General features: G+C 39.9%; 1 protein-coding gene across 1 annotated transcript; it reads left to right on the top strand.

The window, feature by feature from the left end:
* The first annotated feature begins 21,888 nt into the window (after positions 1-21,888).
* Positions 21,889-24,984, top strand: Id4 (inhibitor of DNA binding 4, HLH protein). Its single transcript, XM_042678553.1, has 3 exons — positions 21,889-22,414; positions 22,761-22,816; positions 23,448-24,984. The coding sequence occupies exons 1-2, from the start codon at positions 21,971-21,973 to the stop codon at positions 22,800-22,802; spliced, it is 486 nt and encodes a 161-aa protein (XP_042534487.1). The 5' UTR covers positions 21,889-21,970; the 3' UTR covers positions 22,803-22,816; positions 23,448-24,984.
* The last annotated feature ends 1,107 nt before the right edge of the window (positions 24,985-26,091 follow it).

The following is a 26,091-nucleotide window of genomic DNA, read 5'->3' on the forward strand; positions in this document are numbered from 1 at the left end:
TAAAACTCAGACTAATCACTTAGTATTTTAAAATGTCAGTTTTTCTGTTTTGGGCAAACAGTTGCAGGTAGAAATGTAGCTCAATAGTTGAGTGCTTGTCTAGTGTACTGAAGACTCTGTATTCTATCTGTAGCACAGAGCAGGAAGGAGGGAGGGAAGGAAGGAAGGAAGGAAGGAAGAAAGGGAGGGAGGGAGAGAGGGAGGGAGGAAGGGAGAAAAGAAAGAAAGAAAAAGAAAGAAAGAAAGAAAAAGAAGGAAGGAAGGGGAAAGAAACTAAAAAGAAAACACTTGTGTCCTTGTTTTTACAAATACAAATAACTAAAGTAATGGGAGGAGAAAGCAGGCTATGATTACCCACAATTTTACCCGCCTCTCATGAGATCAATTTCACCTCCTAGGGAATAAAACCTGGGCAGAAGTATTTCAGGAAAAATCTCACCTGCTTGGTTCCCATTCATCAGCTCAGAATTTCCTAAAGCAGTTTAAGCCCATTGTTTCTCAAAGACTTTCCCTTTTTGTGAGTGCCTAACTGCCCAAAGGAAGGCCAACACAGTGGTCAATCATTAACCTGCCCCAAGAGAAACAGCTCAGGAAGAAAACAAACACCAGTTTCTTAGCAATGCATGATTTGCAATATTCTTTTAGGCTAGATTTCTTCACATTTTGCTTTCTTTTGTCTTTTCTCACACCTCTTGGTTCTTTTCTATGTTCAGTATACACAGTCACCTCCTTTTGGATAATTTTTAATGTAGGCTCTTGTTTTATTTCTTAACAAAACTGAGGACATGATTTGCTCTCCCAGAAACCTAACCTTAGATTTATTCTAGCTGCAAAACTCGTATAGATTGTTCCATCAATTATGAATGTATCGTGTGTGCAGATGCAATAGCAGACCAGTGGTAATGTTACCTTATTCTAGAGACTTACTATTATAAATAAATAATGAGATGGTTCTATGAAATGCCTTTATAAAAGGCAAGAAAAAGCATTACTTCTGAAAAGACTGCATTTGAAAGATTGAAAACTAATACCAAAGGCTTCTTGGCAGAATACGGAGTACTTATGTGGGCGAACTAGAAAAGAAACAAGCTGGAAACTCTTGAATATTAAAATCAAGAGACCAAATTCTCTAGAAGCTAAGTGTAGTAATAATATCTACAGCCTACACTTGCTGCTCAGATATTCAGGGAAACTGACTTTCCACCTCCAAATGTATTCCTAGGTTGTATGTTTAAAATAAATCACCACACCTAAAATTATTTAAAATGTTATTTCTCAATGCTACAGTCATCAGATCCTATGAAATGTCTTTTATACAAAAGTTGTGTTAAATTAAGTAACATCAGTGAGAAGGATTTAACTTCATGGAATATATATATGTATATATATGAGATTCCTATTAAACAGTATCCTTTTTTCTCGCTTCCACTAATTCCTATTAAGCTTGTATATTAAGTGTACATGGTAATTCAAATAGGTTCACAATCTCTAGTGACCACTGTCTTCCTGAGCTGACCTTTTCTGTCTCTTTCAAAGTAAAAAATGCTTTGTGGTTGCCACTAGAGGGCAAATAGCCTCTTGGACTTCTCTGACCAAAGAGAATCTCAGTGCAGAGGAGCCTGTTTTAAGGTCTCATATAACCTAGTATTAAAATGTGTATTACCAACTCCTGTTCAATCCATGTGTTCAACAAACCAGCAACAGTTTTATCTGTTTCCAGGTATAATCTCAATATGCTGTATTTCTAGCTCATATTCACAGTCCCCTTTGGGATGAGAGATTTCCCCCTCCCTGCCCCCCTCCTACCCCTACAGTGAACTAATGCCTGACTTCTTCAAACTAACCTTTGATGCTTTGAATCATGAAGGAAGGAAGGAAAGAAGGAAGGAAGGAAGGAAGGAAGGAAGGAACGAAGGAACGAAGGAAAGAAGGAAGGGAAGGAGGAAGAAAGGGAGGAAGAAGAGAGAGGGAAGGAGGGAAGGAAGTAAGGAAGCAGGGAAGGAGGGAGGGAGGGAGGGAGGGAAAGAGGGAAGGAGGGAAGGAAGGAAGGAAAGTAGGAAGGAAGGAAGAAAAGGAGGAAGAGAGGAAAAGAGAAGGAAGAGAAGCACCACTTCTAAATACCATGGTGATTCTATCTAGCAGAATATAAACATTTAATCTATTTTTTTTCCAGAAATACAAGCCCAAGGACTCCCATTTTTTCTTTGTTATATTAGGAATTGTTAGGAGTTCTGGAAGAACTCCCCTTCTCGCTAAGAACTGTGGGTTTTTCAAGACAGTGTGTGGAGGGCAGCCTTTGAGTCAGGCAGTACAAGATTTCTTCTTGATAGAAATTTGGACTCCCTTGCTAGTTAAAGGAAACATTTAGGACGTTGGGTACAAATAACTATTTGGAAGCTGTGGTGAAACTGGAAAAGGTTTGGGTAGGACAGCCTCATAGTACAGATAGAAAAGCAGTCTGAAAATTCAGCTGCTACATGGGGTGGCAGGTGAGGAGAAGGAAAGAGAAGGGAGGGAGCCATAGTAAGATGTGGAAAGAAAAAGAAAATCAAGAAAAAGAAATCAAGAAAGATGTAAAATGACCTTTGAAAATTCTCCTTCAGCATCTTCACCATATGGAATGGGCTAAGGGAGCCTGAACCCCAAGCCTTCTTGCACTTAGGGATGGATTTATTCTAACTACCTCAATGTCTAAATTATAATACCTGATTTTAAACAGTGGTCAATGCACAGTTTTTGCATTCAAATATATTTACAATAAGGAAGTGGCATGAGGTAGCAAAAGGAATTGCTTTTCTTTGAAGGATAAAAACAGCAGAATATATTTTGCTTACTTAAGTTGATAAAAGATGTTTTGTGGGGATATCTATTTCAACCCAATTTGTTCTAATAGTTGAAAATAATGTTGTAAGACAGTCTCTTATCTTCCTTTAGAAAACAATACACAATTCCATTTGTTAGGAACTACCATTTTATTCTGATGTTAACCTGGAAGAAAACTATCTTTCATTAAAAAATAAGATGTTAAAAATCAAGCAGAAAATTCACAGAGATCAGTTACATAATGTCTAAATAGTTTTAAGTAAAGAACAAACATTTAACTCCTTTTTTATATTCAGAGCAAACATATTAAATTTTTCATAACTACTAATATTTGAAGTACAAAGATTGAAAATTGGAAGTGCCCATATATTTTCATAGAAAATTGTTCTCTAATACCTTCATTAGTCTAGTGAAAGACACAGCAAATGATACTTATTAAATTGTCTTTAATCCATGTGAGGTAGTTCAAAAATAATTTATAACTTAGACAAAGCATTTGTAAATTTTGCATTTCTGTGATATATGCCTTTTTATATGGTAAAGTCTAATAGAAATTTACATTTGAAAAAAATGAAGGTGTGGACAAAAGAAAAGATGGCCCTCAAATACAGATTCCAGTAATAAAATCCAAAGTTTTCCTTGTCTAGAGCCCCTAACACTGTTGAGGGGCTTGTAGATAACTCAAGGTTCTGTTTAGCTCCTTCGCTTATCACAAGAGAGGCTACCAACCACACAAATAGGATGTTATAACCCTAACTCACACCTAGGCAAAGAAGTAGAACCCCAATAGACATTTAGTTTGTATGGACAATTCATAATGATGGTTTATTCTTGACCTTTTTTTTTTTTTTAAGATTGAAAGGTCAATTTCTGTAGAGATACTTTAAAATCTCTCCACTTGCAGATAAGGGTAATGAATGAAATGAAATAGACTCTCTGTTTCTCTCTTAAAGTGAATAGAAGGTGAAGAGACAAAACAACAGCAGCAAAAAATCCACATATCTGGAGGCTACAATGTAGAAATAGCTATGGGTGGTATAAAAGAAAGAGAACTGGACCAAAAACTTCCCTGTGCCAATAACTCCATGACTAAACCTGGCATATGTGCTCTGAGGCCTACGGTCTTTCAGAAATTTGCATTTGAGAAATTTGCATTTGAGAAATTTGCATTTGAGAAATTTGCATTTGAGAAATTTTCTGTAGTAACAGCTACAGAAAATCAAGTGTTGTCCATATAAGGGATTCTGAAGGTCAGAGAAATTAGTAACTGGTCTATGCTCACCTGTCCAGTAAGAAGACTCAAAAGTCAAAGTTGAAACCCTTTGAATCTATAGAGAATCATATTTGATCACTTCTCAGGATTCTCCTGTCCAGACTTCTCAGGTATGATTTTTGGATAGGAGATTTTGATTGGTTCTTCTGTATTTGTAAGAGCAACCCAAGGTCTAATTCAATTTTGAAGATACTTGAACCTCATTGTTCTTTCCAATTTATTTTCTAAGTAGTTATACAAAAGGGTTTTAATTCCACAGGTCAGATTCTGAGTACAGTGCATCTTGACCAATGTCATCCCTTCCATCATTCTCTCTTATCTAATATATTTTTGTGTCTGAAACTTTTGTTATCTTTGTAGTCCATAAAGAAAGGTTTGAGGGGTTATACCAAATCCTCTATACTATAATATAAGCTCTTCTACAATATTACATTGGTGCCATTATGGCACATAGATACTCAGAATCTTTAGAGCAATGTTCAAAATCTAATTTGGGGTTTATTTAGAGCAAAGCTCCATATCTGATTTCCTATCTAATATATTTTTGTGTCTGAAACTTTTGTTATCTTTGTAGTCCATAAAGAAAGGTTTGAGGGGTTATACCAAATCCTCTATACTATAATATAAGCTCTTCTACAATATTACATTGGTGCCATTATGGCACATAGATACTCAGAATCTTTAGAGCAATGTTCAAAATCTAATTTGGGGTTTATTTAGAGCAAAGCTCCATATCTGATTTCCTAACTTAAGGAACTTACTGGTTGTTTAATTCTTAAAGTTTTCTTTTGTTTCATTATTATCATTTCTAGTTCTCTTCATTTTAATTTAACTATAGTTTCTTATTTCGTTCATTATTGTTTTAACATCTGCTCCTGAGAGTTGCACTTTCTGGATCTCCCTGTGAGTCTCTCTCTGTTTGTTTGGCTTTTGGTCACATCCTGTTTCCTTGTTTGCCTGGTTACTTTAGACCACCAGATATTCTATGTCAAGAGTCTGTATGATGCTACATTCCCACAGAGCAAATGTATATATGATTTTGGCAGGTAGATCATGGTTCTAGTGCCACAAAACACCTTAACCTAATCAGTGATTGGAGATCATCTGAGGCTGGGCTTCTGTTCTTTTGAGAATTAGTCTTGCTCCACTTCAGTGCTATCTCTAAGTGTTCACCAACAATTAGTGTTTGAAAAGCTCTCTGTTTTCACCCACTAAGCCATAGCTCTCAAAATAAACCAGGAATCACTTTTTGGAAATAAAAAAAGGTGAACCCAAATTCCAGGCACCCCTGAAGTATGGCTCTTCCCCTTTAAAATTCACGTTGAAATTTGATTCTCAGTATAAAGGTATTGAGAAGTTGTGGAGCCTTCAAGAGGAATTAATGCAGTTCCCAAAGGATTGAATTAGTTACTGCAAGGCTGGGTTGCTATAAAGCCCTCTGGTGTTCATCATGAGTCAAAGTAGCACAATACCTTCTTAGAAGGCAAGCAAATGTGGGCCCTGGGCTCTTCAGCTTCCTAGGATTCAGAAACATGAGCTAAGATAAAACTCTATTATTTATAAGTCACCCAGTTTCAGGTATTTTGATATAGCAGAAGAAAACTAAGACAATTTCTACGGACATTTATCCTCCCAGATCTTGACTGACCCTCATTGCCTTGATGTCTCTGCAGCCGTTTTAGGATTTTCGTTTCTACGTATTCAGAATCATTTCTCCAGCTGATCAGAGAAGGAAGATTGCTCCCAAATAACCTAGCTTTTCAAAGATACAAGAAGACATATCCATACAACGGTAATTATTTTTATTTATTGTCAATAAAAACACATTGTGTGAACATAAACTAAGTTATTTGGTTTCTCATAAAAATATCCCTCAGAACTATTGAAATTCCTTGGAAAGGCTGAGAGTATGGCATAAGTGGTAGAATATGTCCCTAACAAGTGCAAAGCCCTGAGTTAAAACCCTAGTACAGCCAATGAGAGAATGAGAGAAAGAAAAAGAGAAAGAGAAAGAAAGAAAAAGAGAGGCAAGGAAGGGAGGAAAGAAGGAAGGGAGCAAGGAAGGAAGGAAGGAAGGGAGGGAGGGAAAGAAAAGGGAAGGAAGAAAAGATTAGGGTTGGACATGCTGGCACACACCTTTAATTCCAGCTATATACTAGGGGACAGTAGTAGAACTGCAGGTCCAGTTGAGACCAAGACAAAAAACACAAGACCCTATCTGAAAAATAAAGTAAAAGGACTATGAAATGGTTCCAGTGGTAGAACACTTGCCTGACAGGTACAAGGCCCTGAACTCAAAACCCCACTAACACACACACACACACACACACACACACACACACACACACACACACACACACACACAAAGAGGAAATCTGTGTTCATATACTAGAACTGAGGTAAATTATGTAATATTGTTTTTGTAATATACATTCCACAACAGGTTTGTATCTATAAACACTTTCCTACTAACTCCCAAATTTTGATTCCATTCAACATAATTAAGCAATTGCAACCTATATGGATTGATCAAAGACTTATATTCTTTAATCTAGTCTCAATTCCTATTTCATCAATTGGATTAAGTAAGTGGTGTGCATGGAATTTTGTAAAAAGTAATCAAGATAATAACAATAGTTCAGTTTCTAGGGAGAAGAAAGTTCAACTTTCTCATGCATTCTACTCATGATCATCTATTAGTTCTATTTCTCACTCATCACGTATTCGAGCGGGCACCCTGCACCAGGCTTGGTCCTAAGTGCCACAGATGCCAACATGAATAAGACAATGGTCTTGATGTAGAGAAGATAATTGAAAATTACCATAGATAATTGCAATTTGTACATTGATAAGAAAAGGGGTGTTTAGGGATTTAGAATATATTATAAATGCAGTGGTGTGTAATTTACCTCATTTATAGTAAATCACTATAGTAAGGAGACAGACATGCCACAGTCCTTACAACACTCCATGATAAATATTATAATTGAGTTATGAACAAAGGGTTATGTCTGAGCAGTAGAAAAAAAAACTATCACAGTAAGAAGCATTTCCACCTACTCTTGAAAGGAATGTTTAAATGTTGTCAAGAAATAGGAAGGAGATCTTTGTGAGTTTTGGCCTAAACCAATAGGACCCCAAAGTAGTATTTCCTTCATTTCCCTGCCTCACATTTGTTCTTCCAGTAATCCATTATCTACACTGAACTTTGCAAAGCACAAACATTGTCACTGATTTCGCATCTTTTTCATGGTGAATTCAGATCCCTTGGCTTGTATCCAAGGCCATTTCCATTCTAAACCCCACCCACACATCCAGCTCTAACCCCTGCTATGACTGGCAGGCAGGATATGTGCCACATCTAGGTCAGATCACTCCAAAGAGCTTGGCACCGCAGGCTTCCGTGTCCTCTGCAGGAGTGTAGTCTACCTTGCTCCTCTGATTCTTCCCATAGCAGTTTAAGAATGCCTCTGCTCACATCTATCTACTGTGCAGTTCGGACCTGGTTTGCCTCCACTGGGGCCATCCAAATATAGAGAAAGATATAGCTCTGTTTTCTCACTCCTCAGCATATAACTGGTTCTCAGTGCATGTTGTGGGTGAATGGAAGACTTAAAGGAGCACGGTGATGATTAATTTGGTCACAAAGGATAATCTAGGAGACCAGACACAAGAGGCACCACTTATGTATGGTAACAATTATTTTTGAGAATATTTTAAATACACTTTTATTTGAGGTGCTACTGCCAAATCTCTCAGAGATACTAATCTTCATTTGAGTCCAAGAAAACAACAGGGTTGGTTTTTTTTTTTCAATATAATTTGACTTAGAAGAAACCCTTGTTGTATTGTGATAATAATGGAAAATGTATGACATTCTGCGAGTAGCATCATAAACTTATATATATACCTGCTTGAAGGAAAAACATAATTACAGCTACATCTCTGAAGTCAAAGTTTTTCCAATCTTTATATCTATGCTATTTCTTATGTTCTTCCTGATTGTAAACCTCAATTGTTAAATGTTGGATTTGGGGTCTTTACAAGTCTAACTCAGATCCTAATTTACTCTAAAAGTTGAAGTTCTAAAAATGTCATGAGTTGAAACCTGAATTAAAAGTACACTGGTAAAGAAAAAATACCCTGATAAAAACCAAATGAAGTCTGTAGTTAATAATAATAATAATAATAACTGTTTTTAATCATTACTAATGTAAGATAGTTGTAGACAGAGTTAGCTTTTACAGAGTGAAGGATCTGTAGGGACTCTTTGTTCTAGCTTTGAAACTTTTGTGTACATCTAAACCCATCCCAAATAAAATGGTTATTTTTTCAAGTTGGAGGCTGATAAGAATTATTCCCAGAGCATGTGTCAGTTACAGAAAACTCAAGTTCACTGAAAGACTGACCCGTGATGCATGACTACAACCTAATATACCACAAGACTTGAATCTCATAAGACTCATAAGACTTGAATCACTGGTTACCTCCACAAGTTTCCTATGCTTGTAATCTTTGCCTAGAACCAATATTCTCAGGATGCCTCATTAAGATATAAAGGTCATTAGGCTGTAATTCAGACCCTTAGAATAATAATACTCAACAAAGACCAGCAAAAACATTGAATCATTTAGTAGAAGTTAAATTCATATTAATGTCATAATATTATAACGTAAATAGGTACACAAATTAATGCATCAAGAAGTACCATCTACCAGTTTACTCCCAAGGTGGGTGACTGCATAAATATAATCTGCATGATTGAGAGCAAAATATTTTAAATAGCTAGTAAAATATCAGCCTCATTAACTGTGTCATCTGCACTGTAGAAAGTACAAGTTTAAGCATCCAGGCCCAGAATTCAAGCCCCACAAGTGACAAAAAAAAAAAAAGCAAGCCGGGTGCTGGTGGCACACCTGTAATCCTAGCTACTCAGGAGGCTGAGATTTGCAGATCCCGGTTCAAAGCCAGCCTGGGCAAGAAACTCCGTGAGAGTCTTATCTCCAATAAACCACCAGAAAACTGAAAGTAGAGCTGTGGCTCAAGTGGTAGAGTGCTCACCTTGAGCTGAAGAGCTGAGGGACAGCACCCAGGCCCAGAGTTTAAGCCCTATGACCAAGAAAAAATTAAATTAAATTAAAAACTAGTAAGGTTGTATCATGATCTATTCTTCTTCAAGCCTATTGGCAAATAATAAACTTTTTCCTCTAAAGCTAGCAGTAACTGGGATTTGGTATATTATATTGGGTTGAGATCAGGTCACTCTTGCATGATCAAAAGTTATATGTTCAGGAAAATCAGAACTTACAGGCATGTTAAACTATGAAGAGAACAAACTGTTAACATATTTTATATGTATATGGCTATTTTAAAATTACAATTAAGTATTCCTTACTAATGAAGAACAAAAAGCCACCAAGAAGAGCATGCTCTCTGAGAATATGCAAAAATATTCTTCTAAATGAGATTCTGAAATCCACAGGCAATAAAGGATCAGAGAAGGAACTAGTGGCAATGACCCAGGTGAGAAGCATTTTGTTTGACCCTTACAAAGCAACTAGATACATGAGGAACTTAGACCTGAACCCAGTTTCCAGGTGGCTGGCAGAGCTGTTTCCTGCCCACAGTTGGAGAAGTGAAGAAACTCAGATGACCTCACAGACCACCTGGCAAGCACCTGCTTGTTCTCTGAGGTAGAACAGCAGAGATGAAAACAGGAGAGCAGATAAGAGGAGTTTTCAATTACAGATCTCAGCCCCAGTGTGCAGGCTGAAGGGAATATTCAGAGAGCTTTGGACATGCCCACAAGCAGCTTTTTCCAAATGAAGCTTACAGTCTGTCCTTTAGTGGAGGGAGATCTTATGAGAGATCATTGATTCATTCCACCTGTCTTATTTACAGAGAAATCCAAGAACATATTTCCATGATAAGACAGATGGCATGTTGAGACGATCCTTCTTTCATTTGAAAAGCCGATACTTTGGGTCACTATATTAGCTATATCAGATCATTGAGACTTACAGAAAAATAAAATTTCCTCTTGGAAGAAATGACTAGATGGTGCTCTAGAAGTCTGTATATCAAAACAGGTGAAAATGCTTTTACCCAACTTGATAGGCTCCCTCCTACAATATGAATATATCTTTTTTGTTTTGTTTTTTGGTGGTGGTGGGGCTTGAACTCTGGGCCTGGATGTGTCCCTCAGCTCTTTAGCTCAAGGCTAGTTCTCTACCACTTGAGCCACAGTGCCACTTCTGGTTTTCTGGTGGTTTATTGGAAATAAGAGTCTCACATACTTTCCTGACCAGGCTGGCTTTGAACCCGGATCCTCAGATCTCAGCCTCCTGAGTAGCTAGGATTACAGGTGTGAGCCACCAGCACCCAACTGAATATATCAAATTTTTAAAAGCTTCCTTTCTTTCCTGTATTTGCTGTCCAAGGGCACAAAGTGAGGCACCTTCCACTTCTGATGAGCTCATTCCTTGTGGGTAACGTTCTAGCCTGTCTCCTACTAGCAGCATCTGGCCTGCCCAAGACTCTTTCTGTCCTTTAAAACAGCTTCATTCCTTGGCTTCCCTTTCTCACTGGGCCCTTCATCTAACTCTCTCAGCCTGTTCTTTCCCTTCTCCCCAACCTGCGGATGATGATGTAGTGCAGAACTTGGTCCTTGGAATTTAGATCTCTAGATATATTTTCTCCCTAGAAACTTCTACCCATTCTTGCAGGTTTTATATATTACTCCTGTGGAAATAATCACTCTCAAATTTTCATTACCTAGCCCAAACTTATTCCCAACATTTTATATATATATATATATATATGTTCCAATTACCTGCTCAGCATCACTATTTGTTGTCATTCTTATGGAAAGCAAGTGCGAATGGCCTGTAACTTAAATTTATTTGAAAATAAGATGCCACATCTAATAATTACTTAACAGTATTGACTATTGGAAGCTGACAGAACCTTATAAATCAAATCAGTTCTAAGTTCTCCTTACATTGATGAAAAAGCTAAAGGAGAGGAAATGACACAACCTGTCTTCCCCAGGAGAGAGACAGACACTAGCTAGTCTCTGGTCTCACTGCTTTTCCAGAACAGAGAGTAAATACTGAGGCTTCTTTCCCAGAATGCCTTACAGATCCATAAATCATATTTTCTCCCCAGGCAGTCGATTTTACCTTCAGAGAATTTATTAATTACAGAAATCATATAGTTCAACTTCATGGGAGAGTATGTCATGTATAACTTAGGTTAAAAATATCAGAGCTGCTCAAAGTTTTTCATGATTTATAATTCTGTTGATGTTAGAGATCTTTGTAGGGAGTGAGCTCATGTTGTTCTCACCAAATTCTGTGAAGAGTTTTCATTGTCAGGAAAAGGGCTACACCCTGGCCTATGCTGGCTTCACTCAGTGCAAGGCGAAGGCTGCTATGGGGGACCTCCTAGAACTGGGAGTTTTCCAAAGAGAAACTTGGCTGATTAAATGACTCCTCCTTTCTTTCCTGAGAGGCTGTATTTGGAGAACAAGCCTACCTTGCTCTTCTTAGGATTTCTAATATTTTCTTGATGATCTCTCTCCTTCGTCATGCCTGGCTAGAGAGTAAAGTTGAAAAGATATCATACATATGAATATTCCCCCGTAAACCAGGAGCGGGTGAGACTTCTCTGAGTGATCCTATAAAGTTGTAGCTTTACCCTTCATTGATTTCTTTTGCTCATTTTAAGTTCTAACTCAACATTTATTCTATAGATGGATACTGCTAACCCATTTTCCTCAGTCCTTTATTTTGAGATAATCGCTCTCATGATACATGTGAGATTAAACATTATATTTATGTATAAAGCCATGTGTAGTGCTTAACACATGGTCAATGAATAGTAAACAAATATATTGAACCTAGTACAATTCAGTAAATAGCAGCTACTGTATTCTGTCATCACCGCATTATCACCGCCATCATTACCACCATTGTCATTATCATCATTTTCATCACCATTACCATCATCATTAGCAGCAGTAGCACCATCATTATTGTCATTATCATGGCCACCATCAACATCATCACCCATTTTGGTTCCCTTCAATTCAATCATTCAGTTGAAATGTCTGCTGAAATAACTCAAAACGTGTAGTCTTCATTTATCCTTCTCTATCTATAAGTCATGATTGTAAAAATTCTCCTAAAGACAATGCTTATTTGAAATGTTTTTTTTTTTTTTACTACTCAATGTACTCTTGATGTTTCTTCAGGTGGTCCTTGAATCACTACATCACTGAAAGCCAAACAGGGAGGTTTTCCAAGTATCTACACTTGAAACAATTACTCGGGAGGTATTAATGCACACCAACATTTGGGAGCCAATAAGCCAACTTCAATTCCTATCATTTGATGAGTGTCATCGATTCTGCCAGTGATTTTTGAGCTAATGACAGGGACTTATTACATCTGTAGAATACAATAGGTCCCTAGGACCTATTGATCAGAATAAAGATTTGCTGTGTTTTGAACATGTCCCTCCAAAATTAAGGTTTCTAGAGACTTTTCACCAAGGACCAGTACTAAGAAGCAGGACTCTGGTAAATAGATCAGTGTTGTTGTTGAGGTAGGGAGATGATCATTGCACGATTTGGTTTCTTATGAAAATATTTGGGCATGTGGGGGCACTCACATTCTCTCTCTCTTTTTCTCTCTTTGCTGCTCTCTCTCTTCTTCTGCCTTGGAATAATGCAGCAGGAAGGCTCTCACTAGATACAGGCAACATGGTCTTGGGCATCTCAGCCTTCAGAAAGGTGAGGTAGTAAGTTTCTTTTCATTATACATTATTCAGTCTTCAGTATTCATTTACAGTAGCACAGAACAGAGCAAGGCAATATTATTATTGTAAAAGTTGCCATCTCCAGAGATAACAAAAAGAAGAAGAATAGACGGGCTGATAATAAATAAATGATAATACAATGGATTTAAGCCTAATCCAGGATTAAGTACTTCAGGTATTAGAAAAGATGCAAGAGTGAATGCATACACTTCTCTAAGCATACTTAAAGTAACATAGTTCTAGAGAAACTGGCTATTTCCATATTTTGGGGGGTCAGTTGTGGGGCTTGAACTCAGGGCTGAGGCACTGTTCCTAAGCTCTTTTGCTCAAGGCTAGCACTCTACCACTATGAGCCATAGCACCACTTAACTGGAGATAAGTTTTGCAGGGACTTTTCTGCCCAGGTTGGCTTCAAACCATGATCTTTGGATCTCAGCTTCCTGAGTAGCTAAGGTTACAGGCCTAAGCCACCAGTGCCCAGTTTATTTCCATATTTTTAAGGAGTGAAAAACTTCATATTTTCAAGTTTATAATGGAAAATATTTCTAGTTCTAAAGTTAGAAGTGTAAGTAATACAAGTCCCTTAAAACTTCATTTGAACTCTCATTCTTTGCATTCTTCATCTTTGTTTCCATCTGTCATTGTCAGATTGCATACACAGAACATTTTTAAATTTACAGATAGCTATTTAAATTAGCAACTGAATTTAGTAAGACTGGTATATAAAATATCAATATAAGCATGCCTATATAGTAGCCTATACTCTTGAGAATGTCATTTACAGTGGTATACAAGAAATAGTCTATGTAAGAATAAATCTAGTGAAAGATGTATCAAGTTTCTACACTGAAGACTGCAAAACTTTACTGAAAGAATTTTTTTTTGGTTGGTCGTGGGACTTGAACTCAGGACCTGGGCGCTGTCTTGAACTTTATTTCTCAAGGCTAGTGCTCTACCATTTTGAGCCACAGTGCCACTTCCAGTTTTCTGGTGTTCAATTGGAGATAAAAGTCTCATGGACTTTTTTGCCTGGGCTGGCTTTGAATAATGATCCTGAGATCTCAACCTCCTGAATAGCTAGTATTACAGGTGTGAGCCACCAGCGCCCAGCTACTAAAACAATTTAATGCATGAAAAGTTCTACAGTATTTATTAAAGACAAGGATCTACTTCCCAAATTGGTTTTCAGATTCAGTACAATCAGAATCAAAATCTCAGCAGGCTTGGGAGGGGGGAAGAGAGGGAAGCATGGATATATAAAACAAAAATAGTGAAAACAACCTTGAGGAAAAACAAAGCTAGAAGACTTGAATTACCAAATCCCAAAAAGTGTTATATGATATCACCATATCAAAATGTACCATAAAGATTTATCACACAAGTGGTATTTGGGAGAAAAGAACCATGACCTTTATATTGCACCAGTCACAAAATCGACTTCAGAGGTGAAAAGAATGATAATTTTCAGAAGATAACCTAGGAAAATATTTCCATGTTTTAATTAGAAGATTCCACTTGAAAATATTCTGTTGTATATAAAGTACATTATTGTAAATCCATTTTAGAACTACAAAGACTCTGCCTCTTAGAATTCACCCTCAAACTTCTGCTCATGGCAGCTTTTATCATTCAGTAACTCCTCCTCTGGAAGTTTCCATTGACTCAGCTTTTGGGTTTTGCCCCTATGGTACCCTATCCATGTCTATACTCATACCTTTCAGGAGGTTGAGATCTGAGGATCAAGGCTAAAAGCCAGCCCAGGTGGTAAAGTCCAGGAGTCTCTAACCTCCAGTTAACTACAAAAAAAAAAAAAAGAGCCAGAAATGGAGCTGTGGCTCATAAGGTAGACTGTCAGCCTTGTGCAAAAAAGCTAAGAGACAGCATGCAGGCCCTGAGTTCAAGCCCCAGTACCAGCACACACACAATATACTGTGTTGGATTATTTGACTTCTAATTTATTTAACCATTTTCTAAACAGCAGCATTGTTAAAGGTAAGGGAATGTGTTTTTTAAACGCAGAATCATACAATGATCTATAATGCATGTTTGTGTCTGATTTGTTTGAATTTACTTTAAAATCAATTGAACCAGTTTGGGGGAAGAATTAATTCACTGAAGGTCTTCAAAGTAGGGCTAACCAAGGATGGTAGAATTCAAAGAATTCTAGATAGATGTTTTAAGCATCTGTATCATTGGTGCATGTGGATGGTTTTAGTAGATAAGCTGGATAAAGAAAACATTACCACTATTTCAACTATGTTCCCATAGACAAGTTGGCAATGTTTGAGAAACTGCTTAACTGACAATATCAGAAGGTGCTAGATAGTGCCCATGTAACTATCTGCCAAATTTTCTGTATTATAGGTTGTACATTTCTGATAAGCACAGAAGAATAGATAGATGACTAAGTAAAAAACATTTTCAGCAAGTCACTTTGGTATCATATGACGTCTGCCCACAAGCCTTGATGATAATATGTTTATGGTTTTGTAATGTCAAAGTAATTGTCATATTTTTCCTAACAACAAGCATTTTACTCATTTTGAAAACATCATGTTGATAATCATATATTTATGTTGGTTCTTTTAAAATGCTAAGTATGGTTATACTAGACTGAGTATTAATGTATTACAAACTTTTAGAATTTTTTGTCAAGTATATTTTTAATATACTTAAGGTTTTTAGTACTTAAAATTACATATTTAATTTAATTCTATTCAAGGGGAAATAGTCTTGACAACAGTTCTTACAAAGAAGAGATTTTTGTTGATTATTATTTATTACTTATTACCTAGAATTAACAATGTTGATAATGTCCAAAATTAAGGCGATCCCTCTTTAAAATAAAAAGTCTATGCTTTTATTTAGGGATTTGTTGCACCTGTTTTCCTAGTCAAAGGAAAAAAAGTGAGTTTTTATTTTACAGGCAACAATTTAACACATAATATGAAGTTCACCAACACTGCATGCAAGTCCAAAAAACAATGACAAATGTGTGGAGGTCAAGAAAATGTGCCAAACATTCTTCTTCAGGGAAATTATTTAAACTGTCCCAAACATTGTATCAGTGCTAAGGAACCATGACCTACAGATCAACAAAATGAAAAGTCACTTTTTTTTTCTCTCCTCTCAGTAAAGTCAGATTTAGTGAGATAGATCTACATTTGGTTTTCATTTCTAAGTAATGAAGTATGGATTTTCTACATTTGGCAATATTGTATACTCTATTTAGGAGAAAAGAAAATCAAATTAAAACCCCTTCACTAGTATGCGTCTAGAAGTAGTGTTTTGCCATGAACAATTCTTAGCGATGATTTGCAATAATAATTGGACAAAGAAAGAATACAGCAAATAAATGCACATCCACAGATGAATTTTAAGTAATAATAATTTTGCCTCAAATTTTTCTACTAAAGGACAATGGTGAGCTAGAGCAAGTGCTCAGTCTTTCTGGCATCTTCATAACTATTTTACTTGCTACAAGTTCCTTTCAATATGATACAGACATCAGGGGACACTGAGTGCTATTCCATATGCACAAGTACATTTTTTCCTATTATTTACATACTGGCCCTCTCTTGGGGCTTTCAAGGAAGTTAATCCCTAGTCTCTCCCTGTGAATCCTGCCTCTTGTTGCATGGAGAAGCTGAGCTAACACAGATTGAGCCATAGAATTTTAGGGAAACAAAATGTGGTACTCCGTGGAACTTTTTTTGCTTCCTGTGTGGAAAGGACAATAGAAGATGTTTAATCTGGTTAGAGTGTTTATCTTTCTACTTAAGGAAAAATGGTAAGGGAAAAGATGGACCATCCTAAATAGGAAATATTGGGGCTTTTTTCTATTCTTCACACCAAAGCAGCTGCAAAACTGGGGAAATCAAGGCAGCAGAGACTACAATGGGAGTTAAGTCCATTGTAGAAGCAAATGTACAGAACATAATTTGAGTAATTACACAAGGTTACAAAGCCTTTCAGATCATTTCAGATCTTTCCAGGAGTCTTGAAACTCTGTCACTCACTGCAGAATGATCTGAAACAGGATGAGGAATGGGTGTGGGTGTGGGCATAGTCTACAGCCATGATAACTGCTTTATTAAATCTTCTGCATGCTGGAGGGTATCTTTCCACCACTCAATTAATGCTTTGATCGATACCTTTCTAATAGCAACATGATGCAGAGTGAATAAAATGGTGTATCTATCCTTCTCAGGCCCTTTCATTTCTTCCATATTCTTTTCTGCCATAACGATTTCTTTGCCTTCAGAATATACCTAGGAATAGACTGGATGTCTAGGAGTAGAACAGGTGGGTCAAATTCCATGTCTAGGTTTAAATTGTTAGGAAACTTTTCTAAGTAGCTTTCTCATTTTCCATTCCCATCCTCCAGCCATGGGTGACAGTTCCCGTTGCTCCTTGTAATGACCAGCATGGTCAGCCTTGGGTTTTGCCAAGTTTGTGGTGGTATCTCATTGCATTTTTGATTTGTATGCCCCAAATAATCAATAATCCCTATCCTGTGTGCAGTGCCATTTACACTTCTTCTTTAATGGGTTTTCTTGCCGACTTTTTAAGTTGAATTGCTTGTTTTCTTATTGAGTTCTTAGGATTCTTTATGTATCTTGGTTATGTGTGTTTTCCTATGCTTTGTTCTATGCTTTATGAATGTGGTGTTTGCTTGTGATGTTGTAGATCTTGCAAGTACTGACCACCGAGCTATATGTTTTAGATATAAATCCTTTCTGGAAGAAATTTACAAACTGATTCTAAAACTGATACGGAAACTAGGTGCCAGTGGCTCACATTTATAATCCTAGCTACTCAGGAAGCTGAGAACTGGGGGATTGCAGTTTGAAGCCAGCCCAGGCAGGACTACCCATGAGACTCTTATCTCCAATGAATTACCAAAAAGCTGGAAATGGAGCTGTGGCTCCAATGATAGAGCACTAGCCTTGAGCAAAATTAGTTCAGGGATAGTGCCCAGGCCCTGAGTTCGAGCCCCAGGACCAGCAACAACCACAAAAACAGTCACCCACTTGTTTAAACCACCGACCTTTAAAATCTCCTGAGAAAGACATTTTTAATTATCTCGTCCACCCAGTTTCATTTAATATACAGTGTCCACTTTCTGTATGCTTTTTCCTAAGGTAGAGCATGCCAAGAGGTGATTGGTATTTCCAGCCACCCAAAGGTAGCACAAGGACGTCTGTAATGCGTTGTCCCTAATAAAGCAGCCTTGAGCTTGAATGGCCGCATTGGCCTGCTTCCTCTTTTGGAGCAAGGGACATTCCTGTTTCAGAGTACATAATGCTTTCTTATGCCCGAAAAGAATGCATGTGCCTCCCTCTGCCAGTGACCACTTACATCTAGAGAGTGACCAAAGCATGGGAACACATGTTTTTCTGTGTGTCTGAGCCCACCCACTGGTTCCCGGCAGGGCTTGGAGAAAGAAGTATCAAGTCCTAAAAAGGCATGTGGGTTGAATAGCACAATATGCTTGGATACCCTTGCTTCGTGTAAACACAGGGTAATTGTGAAATCTAAGAGCCTGGGTGTTGCAGTTCAGCAAGGGTCTGATTGGCGTTTAGAATGTCTCCCAGGATAGTGCCACAGATGGCTTTGTCTAGAGAAGGGGTGTGTACATGACCCTGGTCACCAGGGCTTCCTTGCATTTCTCCTATGAATGTTGCATCCCTGGTTCTCATTGAGAGGAATTTTGAGAGCCTCTAGCACTTCCATGGCAATGAGCTTCGGACTAGCTCATCTCATTTTCTCAATTGTGAGCAAAGTACTTTGATGTAAACTGAAAAGTCATGGACAAACTGAATTCCCTTCTCTTTGCAGTAGAAATAACATAGCTTATAAAGTTTACCCCAAATCTGGTCATTGCTGAGTAAACTGTTTTAAACTATCAGTGCCAAGGAGTCCTTTATGACTTTAGCTTTGACGTCATGTAAGTGCCTGCGTCTAAGAATACAAAAACATACATTGCGTAGCCTCTCTGGTTTCACGGGACAAAAAGCACAGGATCAGATTCCTTATTCCTACTGTATACCATTTTATGTAGGCCTTTACTTTTTTAATGTCTCCATGCCTTCCCATATTCAGAACAAGAACTACAGTAACAACCTTCATTTACTCTGCTGGCAGGATTTTGGGATCACATCTTTTCTGGGTGTTCTTGATCGAAGTGGTGGTAAGGGGATATAAACTCCTTTAAATATTCTGTCCATTCTCTGCCCCATCCCCACTGCAGTAAGTCAGTCTTTCTAACTTTAAACCAGTCATATAGAGTAGCTTCAACCAGATCTGAGATTTAGCAAAATTCGAAAAGATGGATTGTTCTTTGTGAACAACATTTTGAAAACTTAAATCTTACTTTTTAATCAAGTTAGCATATGTAAACTTTCAGTATATGGGTGGGCTCTGGGCTTCTTGGCAGCATTAAAATTTGCCAAAGCACCAAAAAAAAAAAAACCTTTGGGTTTTTAATTTGGAAGCAGTTTTTAAAATATAGGTAAGAGGAAAACCAACAATACCGAACATCTAGACACATATCCTTTTACACGGTCATCTATGCTCATATAAGATTTCTGTAAGATATAAGATATAAGATTTATATAAGATGTAATAGTTCTTACCCACTAGGATCTCTTCTGCAATTTTCAATCTAAAAATCCCAATATTATCTCTGTGCATATTTATTTTAATAATGTCTCTTTACTTATGTTTTGTGAATCTTTTTCTTCTTTTATTGAAAAGGTGATGTTTGATTTTCTTAGTAAAGGTGGATGGAGACTATCTAGGTGGGAAAACAGGAATATGATAATGGCATTTGTTTCTAAGCAATTGTTAGAGGCAGTAACCTATAAGGATTAGGGAACGAACAGGGAGATTGTTTCCTCTACCTGCAAAACCAACAGTAAATAATGGTTCCTGATTTCGTCAGGAAAATGGAATGTACAATAGGAAATAGTAGTGTAATTGTCAGAAAGTATCCACACAGCTAAACAAACTACCTGCCTGGTATGAGTATTTCAGTTCTGGGAACAGAGGTAAACAGGGGGGAAAAAATGAAGCCTGAATAGAGAGTAACAGGAAAAAATTAGGTTTACTTCTCTTTCGCTCAATTATCCATGGAAATGAAGGCACCAATTTATGTCATGGATGGGAAGGGAGAAAATTCCTGGATTTAATTAATCTCCACATATGTCTAATGATGAATGGCTTGCAGGGTTAAGGCACTCAAAATTCATTTCTCCTTTGAGAGTTTTGATGTTCACTTCTTGTCTGAAAGCGCTCAATTTTTCTTGAAGGCTTGCACACAACACCCACTAGAGTTGGTTGTGCAATTTCTTTTGAACCTTTGATGGACAGCTTTTCCATTAGAAATCTAACACACACACACACACACACACACACACACACACACACACACACGCCCTTAACGAACTGGCTTTTCTTGCAGGGTGGGGCCCAAAGAAAGAACTCGGGGACTGAAAATGTGAATGTTAATGCTTTGTGATCAAAGGAGGAGACAGTGGCCACTGTTGTCACCTTATTTTAAGCGGGGTAAGCCAATAATGTGTAGGAGGAGAGCCAATGGTCGAAATGAAGTTACAGGTATGAATTTTACATAGAACAGATTAATATTATATGCCATGGTGGAATGTTAAATACTCCACGTCCATGCATTTTTAATCTTTCCGCGCTCTAATTTAACGTTCAAGGCAATTGCATTTCTTTAGACCACTTCTCCATCAACATGAGCAAAAGAAAATCCCACCCCGATCTTGTTTTATTTATATCTCTTCATCAAAACCTCTGCATTCGATTTGGATCTCTCTCTCTCTCTCTCTCTCTCTCTTGCTAAGCTTTAGCATTTTCTTTTAAGGCAAAGAAAATGGGAAGGTTACACATTCCATTCTATCATTATGGTTTAAGCAATTGTGAGGAGGCGAATAATGAGACGGAACGGGGACACATGCAGAACAGAACGAACATGCCTTCTTGAACAGTGAGTCTTTCTTAAGACACTGGAATCCCAGGGATGGAATGATGGGTGGCGGAGAGTCCCCTGCACCGCTTTATTAAGTAAGAATGGCAGGCTAGCCGCGAGCAGGGCCCAGAAACTCCCCATAGCAGCCTAGGCCGAGGGAGCGTGAATTCCAGCCGCACATTCCCTCAGTTCTTCACAGGAACTTCTCTTTCTCTTTTCCCCTCCCTTGGGCACACACACCATCCTGGCCCGGATCCCACCCAGCTCTTTTTCTCAGCGCCCCTACCCACAGCGTTGACGGAATGGAGTGCCCTTCCCATTGGCCCGAACGTCATTCCCTGTGGTGGCACTGCCCTCCTGATTGGCTGGCCACTCCCGACACTCCCCCCGCCCACCATCCCTCCACACGGGTTGCCCGGTTCCCCCAGCCTCCGAGCACCGCCCGAAGCCCCCGCCCTCGCCACCTCCCTCGGCACACACCCGCCTGCGCGCCCAGCCTCCCCGGGGTTCGGCTCAAGCTGCACCCGGCCAGCGTGCTGGCCACGCCCCTGGTCGGAATGGCCCCGCCCCCTGGTCCCGCGGCTGTATAAATAGAGCTGCGCGGCGGGCTGGGCGACAGTGTAGTGCGGGAGGCGCGGTTGTGATCCCAGATCCTGAGTGGGGAGTCTCGGGCGCGGGGAGTGCGGCGGCGGCGACCGGTCCTAGTCTAGGGACTCGGGTGGGCTACTTTCTCCTTTTTCTTTTTTTCTTTTAAAAAGGTTTTCCCTTCCCGGTGCTTTTGATTTTGATCGCTCACGTCTCGGTTCGGTCCAAGTGTCGCCCGCGGAGCAGAGACTTCTCCCCCCCCCTTGCAAAGCCCGAGCGACCCCCCCAGTCCGATTGTTGGGGCTCGGAATCGCCAGGGGCGGGGGGGCGTCTCGGTGCCCCACGCGCGCTTCGAGCGCCGGCGAAGGGAGCGAAGCCGACCGCGGGCGGGGGGACCCGGAGCTTGCCTTGCCTTCTCCGCACACCCCAGCGGGTCCGCTCCGGCAGGGCGCAGGGCGCAGGGCGCGCGCGCGATGAAGGCAGTGAGCCCGGTGCGCCCCTCGGGCCGCAAGGCGCCGTCGGGCTGCGGCGGCGGGGAGCTGGCGCTGCGCTGCCTGGCGGAGCACGGCCACAGCCTGGGCGGCTCGGCGGCGGCGGCGGCGGCGGCGGCGGCCGCGCGCTGCAAGGCGGCCGAGGCGGCGGCCGACGAGCCGGCGCTGTGCCTGCAGTGCGATATGAACGATTGCTACAGCCGCCTGCGGAGGCTGGTGCCCACCATCCCGCCCAACAAGAAAGTCAGCAAAGTGGAGATCCTGCAGCACGTTATCGACTACATCCTGGACCTGCAGCTGGCGTTGGAGACGCACCCGGCTCTGCTGAGACAGCCGCCACCGCCCGCGCCGCCGCACCACCCGGCCGGGACTTGTCCCACCGCCGTGCCACCGCGGACCCCGCTCACCGCGCTCAACACCGACCCGGTGAGAGGCCCGGCGCCGGTCCCAGGGCGGACGCCGCGGGGATCCGGAAGGGTTGGGTGGTGGGACGAGGACTATCTTCGGGCCCCGAGTGACAGTCTCCTCCCCCCCCCTCCTTTCTCGGGGCGCAGGGAGCTGCCGGCTGGGTTGGGCTGGGCGGCCGCGGGTTGGGGCGATCGCGCGGGGCGGGACTAGGGGCTGTGCGCCTCTGGGGCTGTCAGGTCCCGCGGAGGGGGGGGGCTCTGTGGATGCAGACCCCGGGTAAAGGGTAGGGGTAGGTGCCAATAGCCAGCCAGGTTTCCAGTCTGCGCCTGCTAACCTTTCCCCTGGTGTTCGGTTGCTGTTCCAGGCCGGCGCCGTGAACAAGGGCGACAGCATTCTGTGCCGCTGAGCCGCGCGGTCCAGGTGAGCGCGCATTTCCCGTCTCGGGTGGCCGATCACCGGAGACAGCCCTCCCAGAGGTTTCTGGGGCCTGGCATCACCTTCCTTTTTGCCCGCTCCCCCTCCCCCCTCCCCTGCCCCAGCATTTCTGAGCGTAAACTCTCCTCTTTCTCTCTTTTCCTGCCACCCCTTTGGGCAAGTCTGCACTTGGCTTATCAAGTCGGGGTTCACTCAATGGAGACTAATGGGGTCTTGTCCCTCACCGCCCCCACATTCCTCTCCCGCTGACCTGCGTGTTCTGCGAATCTGCCCTACCTGCACCCACGCACCCTACCCCCCCCCCCCCGAGGGAGGGCACCTTCTTGGGCATGGAAACTGTTCTGATGTTTCACCCACCCACCCACCCCACCCCGTTACCCCACCCTGCGCGCACTTTGACATCCATCGAAGTGGCTTCTCTCTCTGAGCTTTTCCAAGGGGCCCGCATTCTCTTCCTCCAAGCCTGGTCAGGCTGCGGGCTGCGGGCTGCGGTGTTGTCTGACCTGGTGGTTTGTTTTGGGTTGTTGATCAAGCATGTCTTGAGTTTGGTCGGTGGCGCCAGTTAGTCTACAGCAAGAAGGTTCACACACCCCCTCTATTCATTCCTCTTCCACAGGTGTGCGGCCGCCTGAGCCTCAGCCAGGAGCCCTAGAGAGGGAGGGGAAGAGCAGAAGTTTAGAGAAAAAGCCACCGGAGAAAGGGGAAGGAGAGAGGAAAAAAAAATCAGCAAATCTAGAAACGTTTTCACTCGTCATTCCAAGAGAGAGGGAGAGGAAGGAAAAAAGAAATTTTAAAAAACTTTCATCTTTTTCTTTTGCACGTTCATAAACATTCTACATTCGTATTCTCTTTTGTCTGTTCACTTATAACCGCTGTGAATTGTACATTTCTGTGTCTCTGGAGGTGCAGTTAAAGTTTTAAGCGTAAAGCGTGACAGGACTGATAAATAGAAGATCACGAATAATCCGACCTTAGAAGGCTATTTTGTGACCAAGGAGCTCAATTTTTGTTTTGAAGCTTTACTAATATACCAGAGCATTGTAGATATTTCTCCTTTTTTCCACCCCTTTTGACATCTATTGTTTAAAATAGATGATTATAACAGGGCGAGGAACTTTCTTTTCCCTACAAGAATGTTACATATTGTATAGATAACGGAGTGACATTTCATACCATGTATATAGAGAGATGTTCTATAAGTGTGAGAAATTATATGCTTTAATAGACTACTGTAATTATAAGATATTTTTAATTAAATATTTTTTGTAAATATTATGCGTGTGTTCTTTTTAATCTATGGGGATATTTCTTTTTGTAATTTTTCTTTTTCTTTTCTTTTCTTTTTAAGCTTAATGGCAGAGCTCTTGATATCTTGAATGTCTTTTCTGTTTTGCTTGGCTTTTAGTATTTCTTCTTCCCCAGTATCCAGTATGTCATACTCTAACAGTTATAGGTAGTGATCTTGCATGATTGCATGAGGTGTTGAATCACAAAATAAACTCGTTCTGAGTCCATTCAAATGTGTTTTCTTTAACCTAGATTGAAACCTTTGTATCTGACGTGTACATGTTGAAAATAGATCTTCATCAGTTTTAAAGTACAGGGTTTTATAGTGTAATATATAAAGAGTGTTTTGTTATTTGTTTTGGGGGGGGGGCTGAGGTCAAAATGGATTCTGAATGCTTTTACATAAAGGATGGAGAAATGCTTGGATTAGCACAGAGTTTAAAAAGTCTGCTGTTTTATCAAAGTGGAAAAAATGTCACTCTTCCATTTTACATTAAGGCATAATGTCATAAAGTTTCATATCTGTACAGATTGTTTGAATCATAGAAATGGAAAATGTTCTCTGCTTGCTACCAAAGGACAAACTCTTGGAAAATGAATATTTTCTGCTCTTTCCTCCAAAGAATATTAATAGGCACCAGTACGAGAAAAAAAAAAAAAAAGGTGTAATTGCTAATCCTTCAAGCAGGGATAAAAGTCGATCTTCAAACATTAAGTAGACCAAAAATTCTGATGACCGCATCTAGATTATTTTTTTATAAAAATGATTTTCACTATAGTTATGTCAGTTACCGCTAAGCCACTGTCCAGTCCCTTGTGATGTGTAACTTTTACATGTGAAAATTAAAGTAGATTTATCTGTCTTATACTGTGATTTCTGGTCTCATTTCTTTAAAACTTTACATTTTATTATATTAAGATCCTTTAAGGTAGGTTATACTTCCTTGGTGAGATAGGATCATCCGTGTTTGTGAACATTATTCATTTAATGTAATGGGTACTTTACACACCAGTTAGATGGACTTTTTAGGGTGAGCGAATTAAGTAGGATTTAATTGGGTGCTTTGTAAATAGTCAACTGTGTGTGTAACGTGGTCTGTTTGATTTTTGAAAGGAAAGGATTTGTTTCAGATTATACAAGAATAAAAGTCTTATAGACCCAAGGGACTTTTTATGAGGTCAAAGTCAAATATTTATATGAATATGAAATACCATGGTCCCTAGTAGTCCACTGAAGTGGCAATGTCTTAACAGAAATGAACACAATGAATGCCAGGGGGATAAAAAAATCAATCAAAGAGTTGAACAAAATCTCTTATTCCCAGTATATTTTCCCCTTAGCTCTCTTAGTGATCTTGGGTATTTTTAGATTTTGATGTTGAACCTTATAAAGTCAAAGGACTGCTTGTTTAGATGAGGGGTGTGTGTGTGTGTGTGTGTGTGTGTGTGTGTGTGTGTGTGTGTGTGTGTGTGTGTGTGTGTGTGTGTGTGTTTTATAACATCCATTCTTTTCACACATCAAGAGGAAAACACTTAGAATGCTGCTGGAATCCCAAGTCTGAAAAATTCTGAGGATTGCATTCTCTGTCATTAAAAAAGGGCACAATTCCTCCTTTTCATCTAGCAGTTTAATTTCAGTAGGAAGAATGTCACATGCGCACAGTTCGTTGCAATTGGACATTTGTCATGCCTGATTGCTGAACCCTACCTAAGCCTCTGGCAGAGTTTAAAACCTATAAAGTTGGACTCTGAACCCCAAAACAAATGGGTATTTTTTTTTAATTTTTGAAGAGATGTTGTGCCTTAATTAATTTTGTATGTGTGCATACAGAATTACTGGAAAAAAATGTTGGAGATAACTAAGTTTCAGAGAGTTAAGATTTTCCCCCTTTGGCTACTCAAGCCCTATTTCATGTCTCCAAATAAACAGTGCTTATTAAGCAAAAATAATTAATACTCAGTTGTACAGGATC

This window comes from Dipodomys spectabilis, unplaced genomic scaffold (assembly GCF_019054845.1).
Source record: "Dipodomys spectabilis isolate Male_0828 unplaced genomic scaffold, ASM1905484v1 ptg000045l, whole genome shotgun sequence".
Lineage (NCBI taxonomy): Eukaryota > Metazoa > Chordata > Mammalia > Rodentia > Heteromyidae > Dipodomys > Dipodomys spectabilis.

Coding starts and splice junctions, on each gene's coding strand:
- Id4 (XM_042678553.1), top strand. CDS start 21,971: ATGAAGGCAGTGAGCCCGGTGCGCCCCTCGGGCCGCAAGGCGCCGTCG. Junction 22,415..22,760: donor CCGCGCTCAACACCGACCCG/GTGAGAGGCCCG, acceptor TTGCTGTTCCAG/GCCGGCGCCGTGAACAAGGG.